The sequence below is a fragment of the Osmerus mordax genome, chromosome 2 (assembly GCF_038355195.1).
Source record: "Osmerus mordax isolate fOsmMor3 chromosome 2, fOsmMor3.pri, whole genome shotgun sequence".
NCBI classification, from domain to species: Eukaryota; Metazoa; Chordata; class Actinopteri; order Osmeriformes; family Osmeridae; genus Osmerus; species Osmerus mordax.
Window position 1 is genome coordinate 7,023,603 of NC_090051.1, and position 18,781 is coordinate 7,042,383.

Consider the following 18,781-nt stretch of genomic DNA (forward strand, 5'->3'; position numbering starts at 1 on the left):
GGGATTTAATGTCATCCTAATGTATTCCCAGTTACCAGTTAAGGACTTGTACAAACTCCATTTGTTAAAACAAATGGAGAAAACTGACCAAGAGATAGTGTATTTGGGTCGGAAGATAAAGAAGACGGATCTAGAAATTGAATTGCTAGAACACCAGCTGCAGGTGGGTGCATGGTCACAGGTGAGTGAGTGTTAATTTTCAGAACAATATATTAATATTAATTGTTGCATTTCTATTTGTAGGCAATACAGAAGACAGAATGAAATGGTAATGATTTGTGTTTATTTCAGTGTCAGGGTTGGTGGAAGTATGTGCGGCACAGTATGTCTCTGACTTCTCTCCCATTTTGGACATCTGCAGGTTGGAGGGGATGGTCGTCCTCAGGGTCGTTTTGTAAGGCAGGGTGTTTCTCTCCTCTAATAGTGGCAATATTATGAAGAACAACACATGCCACAATAATATCACATGCCCTCTCTGGTTTTACCCTCAGTCTACGTAGGCACTGGAACCGGGCTTTGAGAATGCCTATGGTCATCTCCACCCGGACTCTAGTCCTGCAGTGGGCCACATTGTACCACTGCTGAGGGCCAGGCTCAGGGTCATGGTAAGGGGTCATCAGAGTGGGCTGGCATGGGTACCCTCTGTCACCAAGCAGGTGGCCATAAAACTCTCCTGTAAGTATATAGTGGGTACATTGTGAATGTGGTAGAAGAGGCAGACAAGGGAATGTTATTTGTTCAAAGCTTAACTTACCATTTGCAACTCTGTTGCTCAGGGTAGACTCGCGATATATCCTTGAGTCATGTACCGAGCCAGGCCATTTGGCCTCCACATTTGAGATCAAATGTGCTGCATCACATATAATCTTGCCAGTGCAGAGAAGAGATATTAGCTGCAATATTTTAAAGTTGTGCTGTAGTCTTTTATTATTGTAAGACATTAAATCTACCTGCACATTAATGCTGTGGAATGACTTCCTATTCACATAGCTCCATCCATTAATGAAGGAGACTATGATGGGGATGTGGGTGCCATCAATGCAGCCAATCACATTGGGAAATCCTGCAAAATGGAAAGGATTTACTCATCCCAGTCTGAGATTGCAACATTGTCATTCACATGATTTCAAATTTCTTAATTGACTTAAACTGAATGTGTGCTACATCAGTCACCTGAAATCATGTGAAATTCCTCTTTGATGGTCCTTAGAGGTTTGTGCCCAGGAAAGACTACGTAGGCTTTTCAGTGCCAGGGCCACTTTTCTTATGGCTCGGCTGACTGTTGCTTTTCCGAGATGTTCTGCATCGCCAATGTTGTATAGGAAACTCCCGTTGGCAAAGAAACGAAGAGCAACGCGTATAATTTGGTCTGTTCTGAGAGCACGTCCACGGTGTGTTACATTAGCAATGTATGGATGGAGAATGTTGGTGAGATACATTATTGAATGTGATGAAAAACGGTAACGTTCGCGTAGGTATTCATCGGGGAATGAAAGTACATCCAATCGCGGTCTTAAAATCCTCTCCTGGCGTAAGGCTATGCGAATTAGATTTTGCTCGAAATCGATCGGCCGACCCACGAAAGTACACTCCATGTCTGCAAACTGATTCAAGATCCAAAAGTGGGTGGGGATTGCTAGGAAAACGCAGTGTTTTTCATAGAAAACCTGCTAGCGAGCAGGTTAGTTTCACAGCGTAAGTTACCATGGCAACTTACCAAAAGGTTTCGTTACCTCTCTTTCTGGAACGTGGAATTCGGAGTATGCCTCTTTTCAGGGTTAAACAACTCAAAGTTTTCACTAAACCCGCTACTTGGAATACCCCCCTGTTGTGTCTCCTGTTTGTGCCAGCCCTGTAACCTGCCCTACGCTCATGTGGAACAAGTCAGCGTGCGATTGGTTCCCGATGCCACATTTGTAATTATGTGATTTTATTCTACACTCAGCAAGAGGAAACGACACGGCATGATTAGAAATGTGTGCGTGTGTGTGTTTGGGTATGAGAGAAGGTGTGTGGCATTTTGAGCAGACAGGATGACAATACATCCAAGCTGACCTTTCCCGGTGAAACTCCCCCAGCTTTAATTCCTGCCCTGGAGGGCAGATCAGAAGAGGTCGATAAGAAGATACTCCTGATGTAAACACTGGTTGTTGCTACGACAAAGCATATTGCAATGCATGACTCATGGGGGACTTGAACCTACCGCCCGCTAATGCAGGACTTGAATGGAGCTAAGTTGGGACCTCAACCTACAACCTTTGGTCTCGTGAGGTGAGTTCCTGTCTAATGTGGAGCACGGGGAGGTGACACCACAGGTTTCAGTCTTTAATGAGGCTTGTCAACACGAGCTGGTTTTATTCTGCCAGCCACTCGCAACAGCTGTCATTCACACACACACACACACACACACACACTGTGGCACCACGGCAACAGCACACATTATTAGACCTGTTTATGTTTAGAGAAAGAAGGTCTTGGGAACGCACACACATCACATTAATCACATTTGGACACATGGACCAGAGGTAGTAGGATATTTTGCTGGAATAGACAACTGTAGGAATAATAGATACAGTATAATGTATGGACAAAATACTATGAAGTAAAGTCTGAAGAACAGCAGAGTTAGAGCAGGATATCTAGTGAAGCAGAAAGGCTAACCGCAGTAGAGTAGCGAGCACATTAGGAGAGCTAATATGGAGCAAAGGATAACTAGTATCTAACTAGTAAGATCTCATGTAGTATAGATGACAGGACTATCAGCAGAGTGGTATGCAGAACAGGATAACTAGTATGATATTCTGTAGAACAGGGAATCTAGTATGGTATGGAGAACAGGGGAACCTGAATATGGCGTGTCTGGGAACAGTAGAATTAGTAGTGAGAACTGTAGGACTTGAGAACTAAAGTAGTATACTTGTACGGAGAATAGTAGAACTTCGACAATAGTATGGAGTAGAGAAAAATACATAGATTTAGTAGAGGAGACAGACACATGAATTAAAGTAGGAAATGTTACTATTCTGGCTTTAGTTTTAGTTAGTTTAATCAGTGTTAGTCATTCTGTGTCAGGCTAGGGTTGAGTGGAAGAACAAGTGATTGAATAAAATGGTGGTGGGAGATTAATTGATCAATTTATATTCATCAAAGCATGGTCACAGGGCCAACAAGGCTGAGATATGGCCTCAACGCATTCACAGGCACCAGCGTTCGTCCCTGAGCTGAGCATTTCTGGAGGAATCAAGATCATCAGTCAATCGCTTTGAATTCATTTACACTGCTAAATGTATGTGTGTGTGTCTGTCTGCGTGTTTACGCACTACTTATACCGTTTTCCACTCCAAATTATGTGTGAGTGTATGTGTGGTCTTGTTTAAGTACCCTTGTGGGGACCAAATGTCCTCACAATTAGAGTGAAATGTGAAAAACAGGGCCCCATAATTTTACCGTTTTTTTTTTCAAATGCTTACATTCTTTTTACTTGTGCTCTTCTTTTCAAAACTTAACACACAAATCCAACAATTGCACACACAAAATGCAAAATGCCTCGCTTCACTTGCAAAATGAAGCAATGCAATCAAAATATCACCAACACGTCTCAAAAGCACACACCTGTCTCATGTTGCAAACACTTTTGCCATTATATTACATTTTTGGATATATCATATACACACAGTTATTCAAAACCTAAAGCTCTTCTTTCATGAGCTCCTTTGTATATTTCTTTACAAGATTGAAAGTAAATGGAAGAGATGATGAAAAATTCATGGTAAACAAGATTGAAACCAAACATATTTTTTTACTATAAGCATTTGTGGTTGTGAATACAGTATTACACAGTACAAAAGAAAGAGTGTAGTAGGACAGAAACCAAACCTAATTTTGAAAAAGGTGATTACGGAATGGTGTCTGTGTGTGCCATGAGCTGTAGCATACAGTAATATATACTATTTTCTACAATATTGTCAGAATTTCTTCTTACAGTCACTGTACGGTTGCACGGTATGATACAGCAATCCACCAGACTGTGACCAATCATGCAGTGCACTGCAGTCAATGGATGCATGGGTGCTAAAATATCTGTTTGTGTATAGCATACCGTGTGTTGTGCTGAAACAGCTATTATGTGTACATTAGAACATGAGTATATTACAGTAGATTGTTACATACCTGTTATCTTTTCTACAGTAAAGGTTCAAATTATACCCTCCACTGTAAATTGACTCAAATTAGGGTATTTATAGTCCTATTCGAAAGCCATGATTGGTTGGTGTTGAGTAAAGAAATGAGTGTTTGCACATGTGAGGAGTGTGTAAGTGTAAGGCACTGATGAATTAGTGTGGCATTTTGATTGGTTGTGTTTGAAAAAGGAAATCAAGATACTTCCCGTTAGAATTTTGTGTGTTACCTGGATAATTGTGTGTTGTGTTTTGCAAAAAGTGTTTTATGAAATTGAAAACTGAGTCAAAGGCCCAAAATGTGCATATGGTTTTGCAGATTTGAGGTATGGTTCTGGTGTTTTGAGTGTCAGGTTTCAGAAATTGTGTGAAAAGTAAGGAATTTGTGTGTAAGCACAAGAGGTAGTGTTATAAATGGTGTTAGAACTACATTAAGGTTTAGGGTTAGTGGTTAAAGATAACACCAATTGGAATGGAAGTAAATGGTTGGGCTAGACAAACAAGTGTGTGTGTGTGTGTGTGTACATGCAGCCTACCTGGAAGTAGGTGAACTGGGAGTGATAGAGGACAGGGTAGATGTGCAGGGTGGTGCCCACCACTAGCAGAGCCTCAAACTTGTGCAGGGAGGAGGAGATGTAGCCTGTGAATCCCAGACACCAGATCTTCAGGAGGGCCTCCAGGTCAAACAGAACGGTGAATGCCACCTGGGGGTTCAGAGGTCACAACACGTTACAACACCATCTGGGAACAGTGGCAGTGTGCACCACCAGGTCTGGGGTTATCTCTGTGATGTCACATTCACCTACATGTGCGACTGTCTCCTTATGAGGTAACTGCAAGTACCCTACTAAACTCTCTTTCGTTTTTTCTCTATCTCATCCTGCACGTAGCTTAGCAGACAGACCTCAGGCTAATAAAAAGAAAAGAGGGAAACATGACTAATGGAGAAAAGTGTGTGTGTGTGTGTGTGTGTAAGTGTGCGTGAGCACGTGTATCCTGCATTTCACTAACCATCAACAACCATCCTCTGCACCTCTCCTTTCACAACCAGCACCCACAAGTCATTCCATCGATGCACAGAGATATGGAAAGAGCGAGCAAAGAGAGAGAATACTGTGTGTGGTATCTCCCCGCTCTTATCTCCCCCATTCAGCTGTGAGAAAGAGTAGGACGGAGAGAGGCAGAGATGGAGGGAGGGAGACAGAGAGGGAGGCAGGGAGGGAGGCAGGGAGGGAGGCAGAGAGGGAGGCAGAGAGGGAGGCAGAGAGGGAGGGAGGCAGAGAGGGAGGCAGAGATGGAGGGAGGGAGACGCACTCTTCTCCCTGTCTTTGTTCCTGCTCTAGCAGCTGCATACAGATGGCATCGACAGAGCCAGGCAGACAGGTGTGAGTGTGTGCCAGTGAGAGTGTGTGCGTTAGTGTGTCAGAGCATGTTTGTGTGAGTGTGTTCTTGTGTGTATGTGCGCCAGTAAGTGAGTGTGTGTGAGCATAAGTGTGTGAGAACAAGTGTGTGTGTGTGTGCTTGTACGTGTGTGTGAGTGTGTGGGTGGGTGAGGGAGAGAAAGAAAGAGAGACAGTGAGAGAGGGGATGTGATAGAGTTAAGGGAGGGGCATGCAAGGGGTAAGAAAGGTGGCGATTGGAGGAGGGAGAGAAACCGAGGAGTTCAAAAGATGAAAGCCAGGGGGCAAAGGGAGAAAGGATGAGAGATGATGGGATGGGCAGGCAGAGGAGTACTGAGCAGAAAGGTGGAGAAAGGAGGAAGGATCATGGAGAAGCAAGATGGGTGTGAGGGAGAAGGGGAGAGAAGGAGAGGGACGACCAGAGGAGACCTGAGAAATAGGACAGGCATACCTCAGCCAAGTAGAACACCTCGTCATACTTTTGCCGATGGTTCTCGCCCTTGTAGTAGTTGCTAGCGGCAACGATGACGTCCACGGCAACCATACTCAGGATGAACATGTGGAACACCGAGGAGCGCATCAGTTGCTGTGGAAACACACATCCCAACCATGTGAATATCTCAACGTTTGTTTTACTGTGGACGCTGATTGCGTGGGCCTCACTGTTTTAAGGGCGGTTCCTCGGCCAGGCAGGCAGACAACAATCAATATCAATAACATCAATATTCCAAGGAGATAGGGGAGTGCAATGCCTGAAGAAACTGATTCTCATTGGAGATGGCATCAGGCAAAGAGGGCCGGTAGCAACATGGCAGGGAACAATCAACAGTCGACAACTTTCATGAGAGAGTCAGAGAGAAAATGAGAGAAAGAGAGAGACAGGGGCGAGAGAGAGAGATGGAAGGCTCTGATCAGTGTGTTCCCAGACAGGAGAGGGGAAGTGGAAAGATGTACGGTTAGATTTCCTAGGAGAGCAGACCGCATATTGCATGTCTGAAAGGACAACTCGGACCGGACACCATCATGACTCAAGAGGAATGAGGAGGTGACATGCGCAACCTAATGAGTCAAGCTGTTTTGCTGTATCACTGTCCTGTTTTTTTATTATAGAGAGGAATCCCAAGACTGGTGTGATTTCAAAACATGTCAATCTCTTGCGGTGGAGATGGGAGGCCTGTTATGTTGTTTGTTAGATGACAGAGTATATTTGATTGAAGGAAGCCACAGATATATGTGTGAGGGAAGGCACAGCTTGTGTGTGTGGGTGGTGGCATCTCACCCAGCATGAGAGACACTCAGAGAGATCAATGGAGAAAGAGAGGCAGAGAACGAGCGAGAGAGAGAGATGGAAGGCTCTGATCAGTGTGTTCCCAGACAGGAGAGGGGAAGTGGAAAGATGTACGGTTAGATTTCCTAGGAGAGCAGACCGCATATTGCATGTCTGAAAGGACAACTCGGACCGGACACCATCATGACTCAAGAGGAATGAGGAGGTGACATGCGCAACCTAATGAGTCAAGCTGTTTTGCTGTATCACTGTCCTGTTTTTTTATTATAGAGAGGAATCCCAAGACTGGTGTGATTTCAAAACATGTCAATCTCTTGCGGTGGAGATGGGAGGCCTGTTATGTTGTTTGTTAGATGACAGAGTATATTTGATTGAAGGAAGCCACAGATATATGTGTGAGGGAAGGCACAGCTTGTGTGTGTGGGTGGTGGCATCTCACCCAGCATGAGAGACACTCAGAGAGATCAATGGAGAAAGAGAGGCAGAGAACGAGAGAGAGAGAGAGAGAGAGGGGGAAAGAGGAAGAGCGAGAGAGAAAAGCAAATTAATATCTGAGAAACAGATGAAGAGTGCCAATTTTGAAAGAAAACGTCTCTCCTCGGGAATCGGGACCACTGCCACTCACACGCTCGTACGGACACACTCCCACACACACACACACACACTCAAGAAAAGATAAACTTGTTAAAAACTTGCTACTGTGGCAGCACTCGGAAAACACGGTCTCAGTAACACCAGTGAAGCCTGTACATCTCCACTGGCTTGAACTTCTCTTGGAAAAGATCAGGCAGAGAGAGACTGGGACCCCAGGGATGAGGCCAGCTGGGAAGTCTTCTGGAGAAGCTGAGATAAGACCCCCACACACCAGACACACGCCTACTGGGTTACAAACTGGTACAGTACAACACACTGGGCTGGAACCCTCTGTGGTGACTTGAATCATCACAGGGTAAACCACTTCATGAACACCTACTGTCAGGCTACAGACAACTACTGCTGTCAACCTCAGACAAACAAACTATTGTGGCGTGATTGCAGATGATTACGAGGATGAAGACCAAGCAAAAAACCTTTTTTTTTTCAGACTTGTCTTCCAAAGTCTCTCAAATCAATACAGAAAGGTGGAGGGGGGGGGGGGGGGGGGGGCAGATATTAAATGGATACCTGACGAACACGAAGGGAAGATGTATTTGTGGAGGACAATAGGCAGAGGAGGGGCAGGAATGAAAAGACAAGGTAATAGAGGAAAGGTTGTCTCAAAGGCTTCTGGCTCCTTCAATGCTGGTCCAGCGCTTGTTGCTCTGGGGCTGGACACACACAAACACATCCACACACTCCCTGACTCTGATTGGACGTGACAAAGCCTTTTGACATTTTCAGCTACCAGACGTTCTCCCCCCGGGGTATTTTAGCTTCCTGGGGGTACGTGTGGAAGTGGATGTGTGTGTGTGTGTGTGTGCATGTGGCAGGACACATTCACTTTTTATGACTAACAGTTTGGTATTCTGTTCGATGAATGTCTAGAGAACAAGGTAATCTATCAGTCAACCTCAGAGATACAGCCTCCTCTCCTCTGTGCCACCACTCCTTCCAGTCTGTTTCCGTTTTCTCTCCCAGTATGACTAAAGAGAGGAGACACTTAAGGAAACAACACTGTCACTGTTCCCACGGCGATGTGGCCTAGTTTAGCAGAGGAGGCTGATGGCACTTGCGTATCATATATGGGTGCAGGATGTCAGAATCCATTTCACAGCCTTTATTGAGAGACAAGATGGCGCTCTCTTGCCGTTTGAATCTTCATTTTTGGCACGTTTTCGAAAATAAATCCTCTTCCTCACTTGTCAGATGTGAGTCTCGTGTGCCTTTGAAATGCCAGGTGTTGATGCAAGTAACCGTCATTCCGTCACACGCACACGTTGAGACGGGTGCTGACGCCTCTGACACAATTAGGGCTGGGTTTGGCAGAAATGCGGCAACCTGTCATTATTCTGTCTGATATTACAATAAAGAACACCTCCATAGCCTTCTTTAACATGTCACAGGTAGTAAACAGCTTACACAAATATTTACTTGAACACAGACCAGTCAACAAAAATGGTCTGGTCAAACGATTTAATAGATATTTACAGTTGTGGGAAAATATTGACTCCCTTGCACTGTCTTTTCAAGTGAATCACAATTTCAACACAACACAATCAAAGCAGATAGTCCTCTCCCCTCTGTCCTTTCTTTTACCCCTCCACGCTACGTAGCAGTTTCAACCCTTCTAGAAGGAGCAGAGTGGGCCAATGCGTGCATCCAGGATTGTCATCCTCCATCTCCCAGGTGATCCTGTCAGTCAATCAGACCAGCTTCATAGGCCGCGCTTTGTCTGTTCCCACATTTATGCCAATGGGGATAAACACTTGAAACTGGCAAACAGCACCAAGCACGGCACTAGAGCTGGCATAGTTGGTAGGTGTGAATCTTCACACAGGAACCGTCATAACACAGAGCCTTCTGTAACTGTTCCACTTATATCTGAGTTTATGTCCACGAGAATAGCAAGCTAAAAGCGAGGGAAGAGAATGATCGAAACTTGTCCATCATACATATTGAATGACAGAGAGAAGAAAGAAATGTACAGTATGAAGTGAAGAAGACGCTTCAAGGATGGGAGGCGAGAGAGAGCTGGTGATGGACTATCCTGCCATGTTTTATTTTCTTTACTTTAATGGAGGAATCTTGTTGATAATAGAAAATAGCTAAATTATTCCCCTCCGGTCCAGAGTTTACAAAGGTGGGGCACTAGCCTGGTTAGAGGGGTTAGCTGGTTCGTTGAATGCATTTGAATTTTAGACTCTGTAGCAAGATTAGTGTGGAAAGTTTAAATTTATGTGCAGATTGAGGAGCTCCCTTTTCAAGTCAAATCGTTCCGACAAAATGTTGATGAAGAAGACATTTCCTAATGTGGTTCATTTTGTCTAGCCTCCAGTGCAGAGAGAGGGCAGTGAACAGCCGGGGATAATGGGTCTAGAGAACCCTAGGGACTGATTAGTATTATGGTTAGTCTGTATGAGGCCTGAGGGAGAAGACATCAAGACTAATTAGCCTCTGGTAATCTATGGTTTGGAAAGGGTCCTCTCCTCTCTGCTGAATATTCTACTAACCACGACATTGAGGTCTAGTGGTCCTCCAATATGGAAACATGCTACAGAAAATACAACAAAAACACCCCACACCATCCACACCAGCGGGATAACTACGGATGTGCAGTGTTCCAATAGAACTGTGATTCCCTTATTCTTGGTGGCTGCCTTGGAGCATATGGTGAGGGTTTATGATAGTGATTCTTGTGTTCTGATGTAGGCTAGACAAGGCTAGGCTAGAGAGAGCAGGGCTGGGCTGGATTGACCTAGTCTTGTCTGATCAGGTCGTGGCTTGGCTTGGTTAAGGGTCTAGACGGTGGGGTATTAGCCAGTGTGGTGAAGCTTTACCACCAGCTCAGTAGGGGCAGGGCAAACCTTCTGTTTATTTCTGTCTTCCAGCAGGAACAGGTGGCTGACCAATTACCTGCCATCTACACCTGCTGCTGCTCATTGGGGACAGACATACACAGACAGACAGACAGACAGACAGACGTGTGGGAAGTTAGACAGGAGTTTGAAAGTTAAAAAATTAAAGTTACTGGTGGTAGAATAGTCAATGACGTCATAGGCTCAGAGAAGCTCAAACCAAACTCCGTCCTCGAGCCCCCCCTTGTACCATGTGCAACCCACAAAGGCATCACTTCAATGGAACTCGACCAAAGAGCAGAACGAATGGATGAAATGTCATTACTGACATCCACCCTGGAATCATAATTCTCACGCTGACACCAAAGGAGGAACACAAGCTGAACAAACAAAGCCAGGACCTTCCAAACCACTACGGCTGTCTTCTGTTCTGTGTGGTCCTACCCTTTGAGAGATACCAGGAGTGGGATGAACAACACCTGACTAAATTATTGAAGAAAGCGGGGCTGGCCAGTCAACCTCAGAGAGCTCCTTACCTTTATGATAAAGACGTACATAGGTTAATTGGGTGTGCTTGTGTCAGCAAGACACACACTATGTTATCTCACATATTTACTGTATTTATTTATTATTTATTTTCCCACTCGTCCCTCGTTTTTTGCACGACATAGACAGTGTCGGTTTCAAAATTGATTTTACGTTCCGTTGCATGGTTTAGGAGAATACCATGTTTTTGTGGCAAAAAGTGCCTTGAATGCTACCAAGTTTGCTAGTCACTTCAGTGCTAGCCTATACGCCACAAAGTCAGCACACGTTAGCAACAACCCATAGATACGACCTGCTAGTTAGACAGACAGCAATATCAGCGAGCCCTCAGCATTAGTACTGTAGCTAAAAGTCTAGTGAAGTTGAAGTTTCGGTAGGTACCTACGAACCGTAGCTTAAAGTCTAGGGAAGTTGAGGGTACTTTTCAATGGTACCTACAAATATGTCTTAATCTGCTAGACAAGTGGGCTCCCCTTCGTTCTTCTAGCAGTTAGCAGTCTCACAAGCTCTACTTACCCGGCCAGAGATGCGAGGACCTCATAGACTCTATGATAGAGGTAGGGCTGGGCGATATATTGAATATTAGCGATAATATTGCAATAATTTTGACTACGATGTAAAATTTGAAAATATTGTGAATATTGAATATTATTATTATTATAAATAAAAAAATGCTGGTCCTGTTGCTTATGTTTTAAGATCACCTTCTGGCTGTGTTTACACAAACAAACAGACACACACAGACACACACAAACAAACAAACACACACAGACATTGTTCGTGCACATGCTCACAAAGAGCATGTGCACAAACTAAAAATTGCACGCACACAGGCACTCTCTTTTGCTCTGTTTTTGTCCTGTCACATAAGGACCTCCGCATGAATTGTTCCATATGAGGTCCACTTTGTCAAGTTGCAAGTACCATGTTATGGCAACTGCTTAAATTTGCACTACACATTTTGTACTTTGTAACAATAGCTGTTCTATCTATTTTTTTCTAATGGAGGCAAATTTACAATCAAATCACCAATATTTAGTGCTTACATCTTACAGATCACCCCGTAAAAGACTGGGGAGGGGAGTGGATTATGACAACAATAAAAAAATACTGTTTCTGTCGAGGTAACTGACTGCGATGGAAGATTCCACGGAGAAAGCTAAATAGAACGCAAGATTTACGGCCAGGCAGGGCTAACCAACTTCAAGTCTGACTTACAAGTAGCCTATTGAAATGCTAGAGCAGTAAAAAAAAAAGAAAAAAATTTGTACGTAGAGCTTGGGTTGAATAGGTGGGAATGGACAATTTTAGATATTACAAGAACAAAAGATAGCCTAACAGTTTCTTTACAATAAAATATGGATTGCCTATAGAAAAATGTAGGGTGGATAGCCTGGGCCTACTGGTTGCACTTAAGGACGGAATACCAGGAAAATATAGCCAATTAGGATCGGACCCCTCTTCCACTGATGCAAGCACACCCCACAATTTCTCCATAAATGGTACCCTCTCTAGTTAATGAGTTACTAGGCATATCTAAGAGCTCTGGATGGTACCATGGATGTAAATGTATAATAATCTGTGGGTACATTGGCTGCTTACTCTGTGCTATACCAATCATAATCTATTCTCTAATCTGTTAGGTCACCAACATGTTAAATAATCAAGATATATCAATAGAAGAGCACTCATTTCAACTGAGATTGCCTGCTTGGACTACACTGGTCTGTCCTTCTGAGGTGCCCACCTGCCAAACCTAAACATTTAAAATCATCTAGAGCCTGCAAAAGTCCATCCACACTTAATATCCTGCACAGGCACGCACACTGCTTTCTGTTTGTCTTTCTTATCTCTCTCTGCTCTCTTTGCCCAATCTAGATCTTCAGGGAGTAGACATTTCAGCTTTTATGGGAGAGGCTTAACAGTCAAGAAGCTGACATCAGGGAAATAAGATGGCCTTCAATTACAAGACAGGCTAAAGGAGAGAGTGGAGGACCCGGAGGAAGAGCTGACCACCTCTCTGTCTTGTGTGTGTGTTTTCCTTGGTCTGAGCAAGTTAAAGCATGACACATCATTGGTTGATGTGGCACTGAAAACCTCACTCACACAATCCACCATTTGTTTTGTGGTCTCCAGACTGCGTCACAAAATCCATTATAATGCTTTGAGTCTTTTTCAAGGGGATATTAATTTGGACCACTACAGAGATGAAAGCAAGATCAATGTGACATGATAAATAATTAAATCAATAGTCTGTACTTAATTAATATATGTTCAAACACTAAAGCAGTACAAATTATGTGATTAAATCATAATTATTTCACTGTTGTGGGTGTAGCCTTGAAATGCAGCCAGGCACAATGTTTTCATTTATTTAGAAGAAAATGATTCGTATAAGGATCTTCTCTTTACTCAATTCTTATGAAGGTGTATATCTTTATTATACTAAACAAAAAAATCAGCTTTCACAATATAGGCAAAAAGTTTAAAAGACTAATTCCTTATCAGAAGCTAAAAATACCATGTTTTCTGGTGACGTATGACTCACAGAGATGTCAGTGTTTCTGTTTTCAATCAACAAATATGACATTCAAAGTGTCAATATTTGAGTCTTTATTATTTTATTTTTTCTTCATGAGGAGAGTGATGATGTCATTATGAGTAAACTCCCTTGGAGGCCAGTCCCCTGACATCCCTTTGGTTATCTCTATCCCCTAGCTCCAACTGATGAAGCCCAGGGGCACACACTTTGCTGGGAATAATAGAGACTTAATGATGTGCTCTCTCTCTCTCTCCCTCCATCCCTCCCTCCCACAGGGAGAGCTTGGTCTTTTACTTCACAGTCCTATCAACATTGGGACAGCTGTACACACCGCCTGCTGCTTTCAGCTTATCTTTAAAGCTCGACCATTTAGATCCCTCCTCCGACCAGGAGCCAGCACTACAGCCCCGTCGTTCAGATGTCATTTACATCTCATATGTCATTGGAGGTGCTCTGCACATAAGACACAAGGGCTCTGTGTCTGTGCTCGGCGGATGAAGTCATTTGACACTCAAAGTCACGGTAACATGTGGACAAAGGGTGTGTGTGTGTTATAGTATTAACATATAATATGTTATTATAGTATTGCACAGACACAATGAGATTATGCATTCTGTCACTTTGCATTATAATGAACAATCTTTGTTTTGTTTGTCAGTTTGTCAGTATACTGTGCGTTATGGTTATTTTGACTGTTCTCAAATCCCAGGGCATATCTCTCACTTGCCCCGAATTTGCATTGTAACACCTTTGTGTGTGTGAGTGTGTGTGTGTGTGTGTGTGTGTGTGTGTGTACCTGGAGGCATGCAGGCGCACGGCCATGGGGTTTGTTGACGTCCACAGCTACAAGCTGCCATCCTCCAGCCGCATCCTCGTGGAACATCTGCGACACAGAGACAGGATGTGAAGGATGTGAGAGACTACACGTGTACACACACACACCACAAGGAACCCTCATCACACACGGTGGGTATAACTTGGGTAGATACACCCTTCGGACAGGGCCTTCATAATGCATCTGTGACCACAGACAAAGTCACCAAGTCCAACATTCAAGAAGAATAGTTGTCATGTTCATTATCAGGAAGTGGATGTACATGCTTCCAACACAAGTCATTATGACAGTTTAAATTTAGACATTAACAAAGACAAGGGTTACTAACTTTGACCAACCAGAAGGCATGGACTATTCCTTGTGAAACATGAAACATGCACCCAGATTGTTGTCTGAACTAGCCTGTAGCTGTACCAGGTTATCAGAGCTAGTCTGTAGATCTGGTGTTACTGATGCCTGACTGACTGTTACTGTGTGTGTTCAACAGTTCCACAATGCTGCTCTGTGGCAAACCAACAACACATGCAGGGCCAGAAACAGTTTGGCAGCAGATGAACAGAACATGGATAATGGAATTTACTGTCATAATGATACAATGTTAGGCCCCATTGCAACATTCTGTGACAAAATGTAGGCAAAATGTAATTATGTGTGTTTTATTATAGAATTTTTGTGATAAGTATTTGAGAAGTAGTGCAGTGCATGTATTATGGATGTGGCTTTTAGCTATGGTTTGGTTGGAACTTAATCCCACAAAACTATTGTTGATATTTTCACAAATCACAAAGCCATCGTCAAAGTCAACTCACATTGTATAACCCCCAGGGATAATAATAATAATAATAAACACATGTAAAAAAAAATATATGTAATAATATTAAATGTAATAGTTATAACTATTACTAGCTGTATCCCTTTAAATATTCAGTATTCTGCCTAGCTCTATTTTTGCACACTAAGCCCTACAGCTAACTCAGTAGGGATATCTGTGATATCATTGTGGGTAATGTAGGGTAATTACCACTGCAGCATTTAGTTTGAAAGTTTATTTGACATAGACTAATTCTAAATGACCCTTCATAGACCTAAGTAATTTGCTTACGATGCTAGAATAATCATGATGATGAATGGAATTATATGAACTCATAGCTGTAAATCACTCACTTACTGACAAGGACAGCTACTGCAGAATTACATTTGTGGCTTGTTGTCTGATTTGTTAGTTGATAATATTCCTATTTTTACTACCGTAAATGTTTTGCCATCACTTTGGTGAAAGAAAATGGAAAGCCAGCAAGCTAATATGTACTAGCCTACTGATTAGCTAGCTAAATTGTATATGTGAACTAGTTTGAACTGAAGTTTGTTTTAAGATGTATTTTTTGGCCTTTTTAGCCTATTTTTATAGACAGCTGGAGAGCGAGACAGTAAAAAAGAGCCCAGGCCTTAGACTTAGTGCTACACGCTCTTACCTGGGGCTCCCTCCTTGGTTCATGCAATTTGATGCAATCATCGATCGATTACAAATTTCAACTGATAGATTGGATGCTTCTTGCCTTGCTCCACCTTTGACAGTTAGTGCTTAATCGCTAACTGTATCCTTTGGCTAAAATCCTATTGTTTTTTGGAAATACATTTTTAAAATATATTATAGGAGTAATAAACAGTGCAACATTTTATGTGGTAAGTTTTGGTTTGTGAAAAGCCTCAAAAGAACACACTGTTCGGGTATCGATTATGGTGGTCTCTTGAATATCTTTTCTTGGGAAGCTTGATACAACCATAACTGAACACATAAAACAAACTCAAAAATAAAAATAAAAAAGTAAAATCAATTGAGTTTGATTGAGTTTGTTTTCCAACCTTTCAATCAACCCCAATACTCAGCACGGTTTACTCATCTACTTGAATGCCAACCTCCCATTGTGAAATCAGCTAGGAATGTTCTCCAGTAAAACCCTTCAGCCAACTAAACAACTTTTCATGTATCTTATCTACTAACTAAAAGGTGAACAAGAGTTGAGTCTATTATTCTGACTACCTTATAAACATGAACATAATAACTGACATTTGCCAGTTTTCTAATTAGCTCCAACCCCATGTTTAACTTTTAGAACACCAGACAAATTCCCTGAATTATTTTATTAAATAAATTAAACAAGGTTATGCCATAAACTGTAACAGACTAAAAGGTTACTGGAATATCATTACTGTACATGAATGGCCTTTGCCATTTCTTTTTTGTACTCAGTAGTTTGTGGTCCCAGGGTCTGATCTGCCCAGACAGTCACCTTGGTACACAGACTTGCCCTGAAGGGTTCTTACAATAGGTCAGCCTCTTGGAAAAAAAACACTTTTTGGTTGCTGGTACTGTAGGAATTCGGGTGCTGAGATCTGTTCACGTTTGTGAGATCAAAGTGTTTTCAAAGGCTTCCTCCACAGGGACTACTGTAGTAACTGACTGTGTGTGTGTCTTTGTTAGTGTGTGTGTGTGGGGGGGGGGGGTGGGTGGGTGTGTGTGTGTGTGACAGGAGACTGTTGCATCCCCCAGGATCTACTCCTGATCAGAAGAAGCAGTGTTCAAGCCCCGTGACTGACAGCTCGCTGCAACGCTTCAGCTAATTGCTTTTTCCCTCTAAATAAAAGATTGGGGCGTGACAATGTGATTATAATTAAATTTGATAGCGACAGAAAAGCCTAATTGTTTTCAAGGTCGTAACACTGCTTCAGTGCTAGGGGCATCGGCCCGAATATAAACAATTTCTTCATACAAGAGAAAGGAAATATCAACACCTAGCTCTTACAAAATACATTCCACATGCAACATGCTACAAGGCAGTTCTCATACTGTATCTGTCTGGAAATTAAGTGCATTATACTCTTCTTGAGTTCTTGTGAAAACTAGAAAAATATTTATTTTCCCTATCTTTCCTCTGTGCTCAAAGGTTCAGAAGTCACTGTTTTCCTTAGTCTTTTTCTTTTACCTTCTAAGATGTGTTATCTCTTAGAGAATAAAATGAGCCACAAGAAAGCTTCCGTCTCTGTCCGCTGAGCAAAACCCCATTACAGATACAGAACGCATTAATCTCGGCTGCAGAGGAAGGCAATGGGCTTCTCTAACAAACACCTTGTTTCCACTGACACATTTTTCAGCGATGTCTAAAGAAAGAAACCTATGTAGTCAGGGGAACCTTTACCACCCTGACAAGTCTTCTCATATGGGTGATGGGTTCAGGTGTTGATGATTGACCTGGGTGAACCCAACACCTGCTGTGGCTCTGTCTGCTGAATCTGGCACACACATTCCAATCAGGAGAAACAGTCCCATTCTATCGTTCTCATGTTCTGTTTCTCCCCATTTTACCTTGTCCTCTTCCTCCCCATCCCACCTCAAACTCTCGGGTCTCCTTCTCTCGTGTTCTCTTCCTCACTTCTCAGCTTCCCTCCCTCTCTCCCTTCCCTCTCAGTCTTGTCTCAGACTGGTCCCCCTCCCTTTCTCTTTCCCGCTCTCTGGTTCAGAGTCCTAAAGGGAGCAAAGGGCCCAGGGCCTCCCAGTCTCAGTGTTAGCCTCTCTCAGTCTGCCAGCTGTGCTCTGTGCCAACTCCTCAGGCTCCACGCCGCTCCACTCCATGCCACTCCGAGCGCGTGTGAGTGTGAAGACGAGTGAACGCGGGCGTACTGCTGTATAGTCTCTGCCAGACCTAGGGACACCCACCCACTCACACACACACACACATCAACAGACTCCATCATTCAATTATTTTCCTTTTCACACTCAGAGGCTGTGATCCAGACAGAAAATGTGATAATTTCACCGAAACGATTTCTTAATGTTTCAGCGGGTACGTTATTCGATCCAGTCGTAATTCAGTGTTACAACAATGCTGAAGATAAATACAAAAACACAAATAAGGAAAGCAATCCATTTACAATCAATCCATGTATTTTAATAATTATGTAAAAAAAAAAAAAAAATGTTGGGTCATTTGTAGAGGCACCAGACCCACCCCTACACCAGCAACAGCAATTACAGTATACACACACTGCATAACTGTACATCATGAACCGAGTAACACCTAGTGTCCAATCTTCTCTCCTTTTCACCATCACACAAACAACTATTTCACTACAAGCTATAAAAAGGCAGATCAGACAGGATACACTAAGCCAAGCTCCATATTATAGGCCCCCCTCACCTTCATAAATACATTTGCATAATTAATCATCATTATCTTGGCAGATATAATAATATTCTGGTTGAGATGAGGACCATTGTGACATTAAATAAGCATTTTAAAACACTATGCAAAAGGCGGCTGAATAGCATAAGCCTAGGGGAAGGGCAACAGATATTCAGTACTAAATCCATTAAAATGGCTGTGATTCAAATCCCTCCCTGTTGTGCAGACAGCATTCCTAGCTGGAATCGTACTTGTTCTGTAGCATCTTTATGAAAGAGAGCCTGAGTTCCAGGCAGTGGAAGTAAACTTGTGTCACA

General features: G+C 42.9%; 1 protein-coding gene and 1 pseudogene across 3 annotated transcripts in view; both read right to left on the reverse strand.

The window, feature by feature from the left end:
- The window catches only part of nalcn (sodium leak channel, non-selective), an 81,766-nt gene that overhangs the window by 54,314 nt on the left and 8,671 nt on the right, over window positions 1-18,781 (reverse strand). For 2 of the 3 annotated variants that reach the window (XM_067255081.1, XM_067255082.1), the window contains 3 exons: window positions 14,245-14,331; window positions 6,030-6,164; window positions 4,715-4,882 (listed from right to left, as the gene is read on the reverse strand). In XM_067255081.1, coding sequence (XP_067111182.1) covers window positions 4,715-4,882; window positions 6,030-6,164; window positions 14,245-14,331 — 390 coding nt within the window. The remainder of the gene's footprint in view (window positions 1-4,714; window positions 4,883-6,029; window positions 6,165-14,244; window positions 14,332-18,781) is intronic. The other variant, XM_067255083.1, reaches the window with a different exon arrangement.
- On the reverse strand, window positions 283-1,439 carry LOC136959278 (putative nuclease HARBI1; annotated as a pseudogene).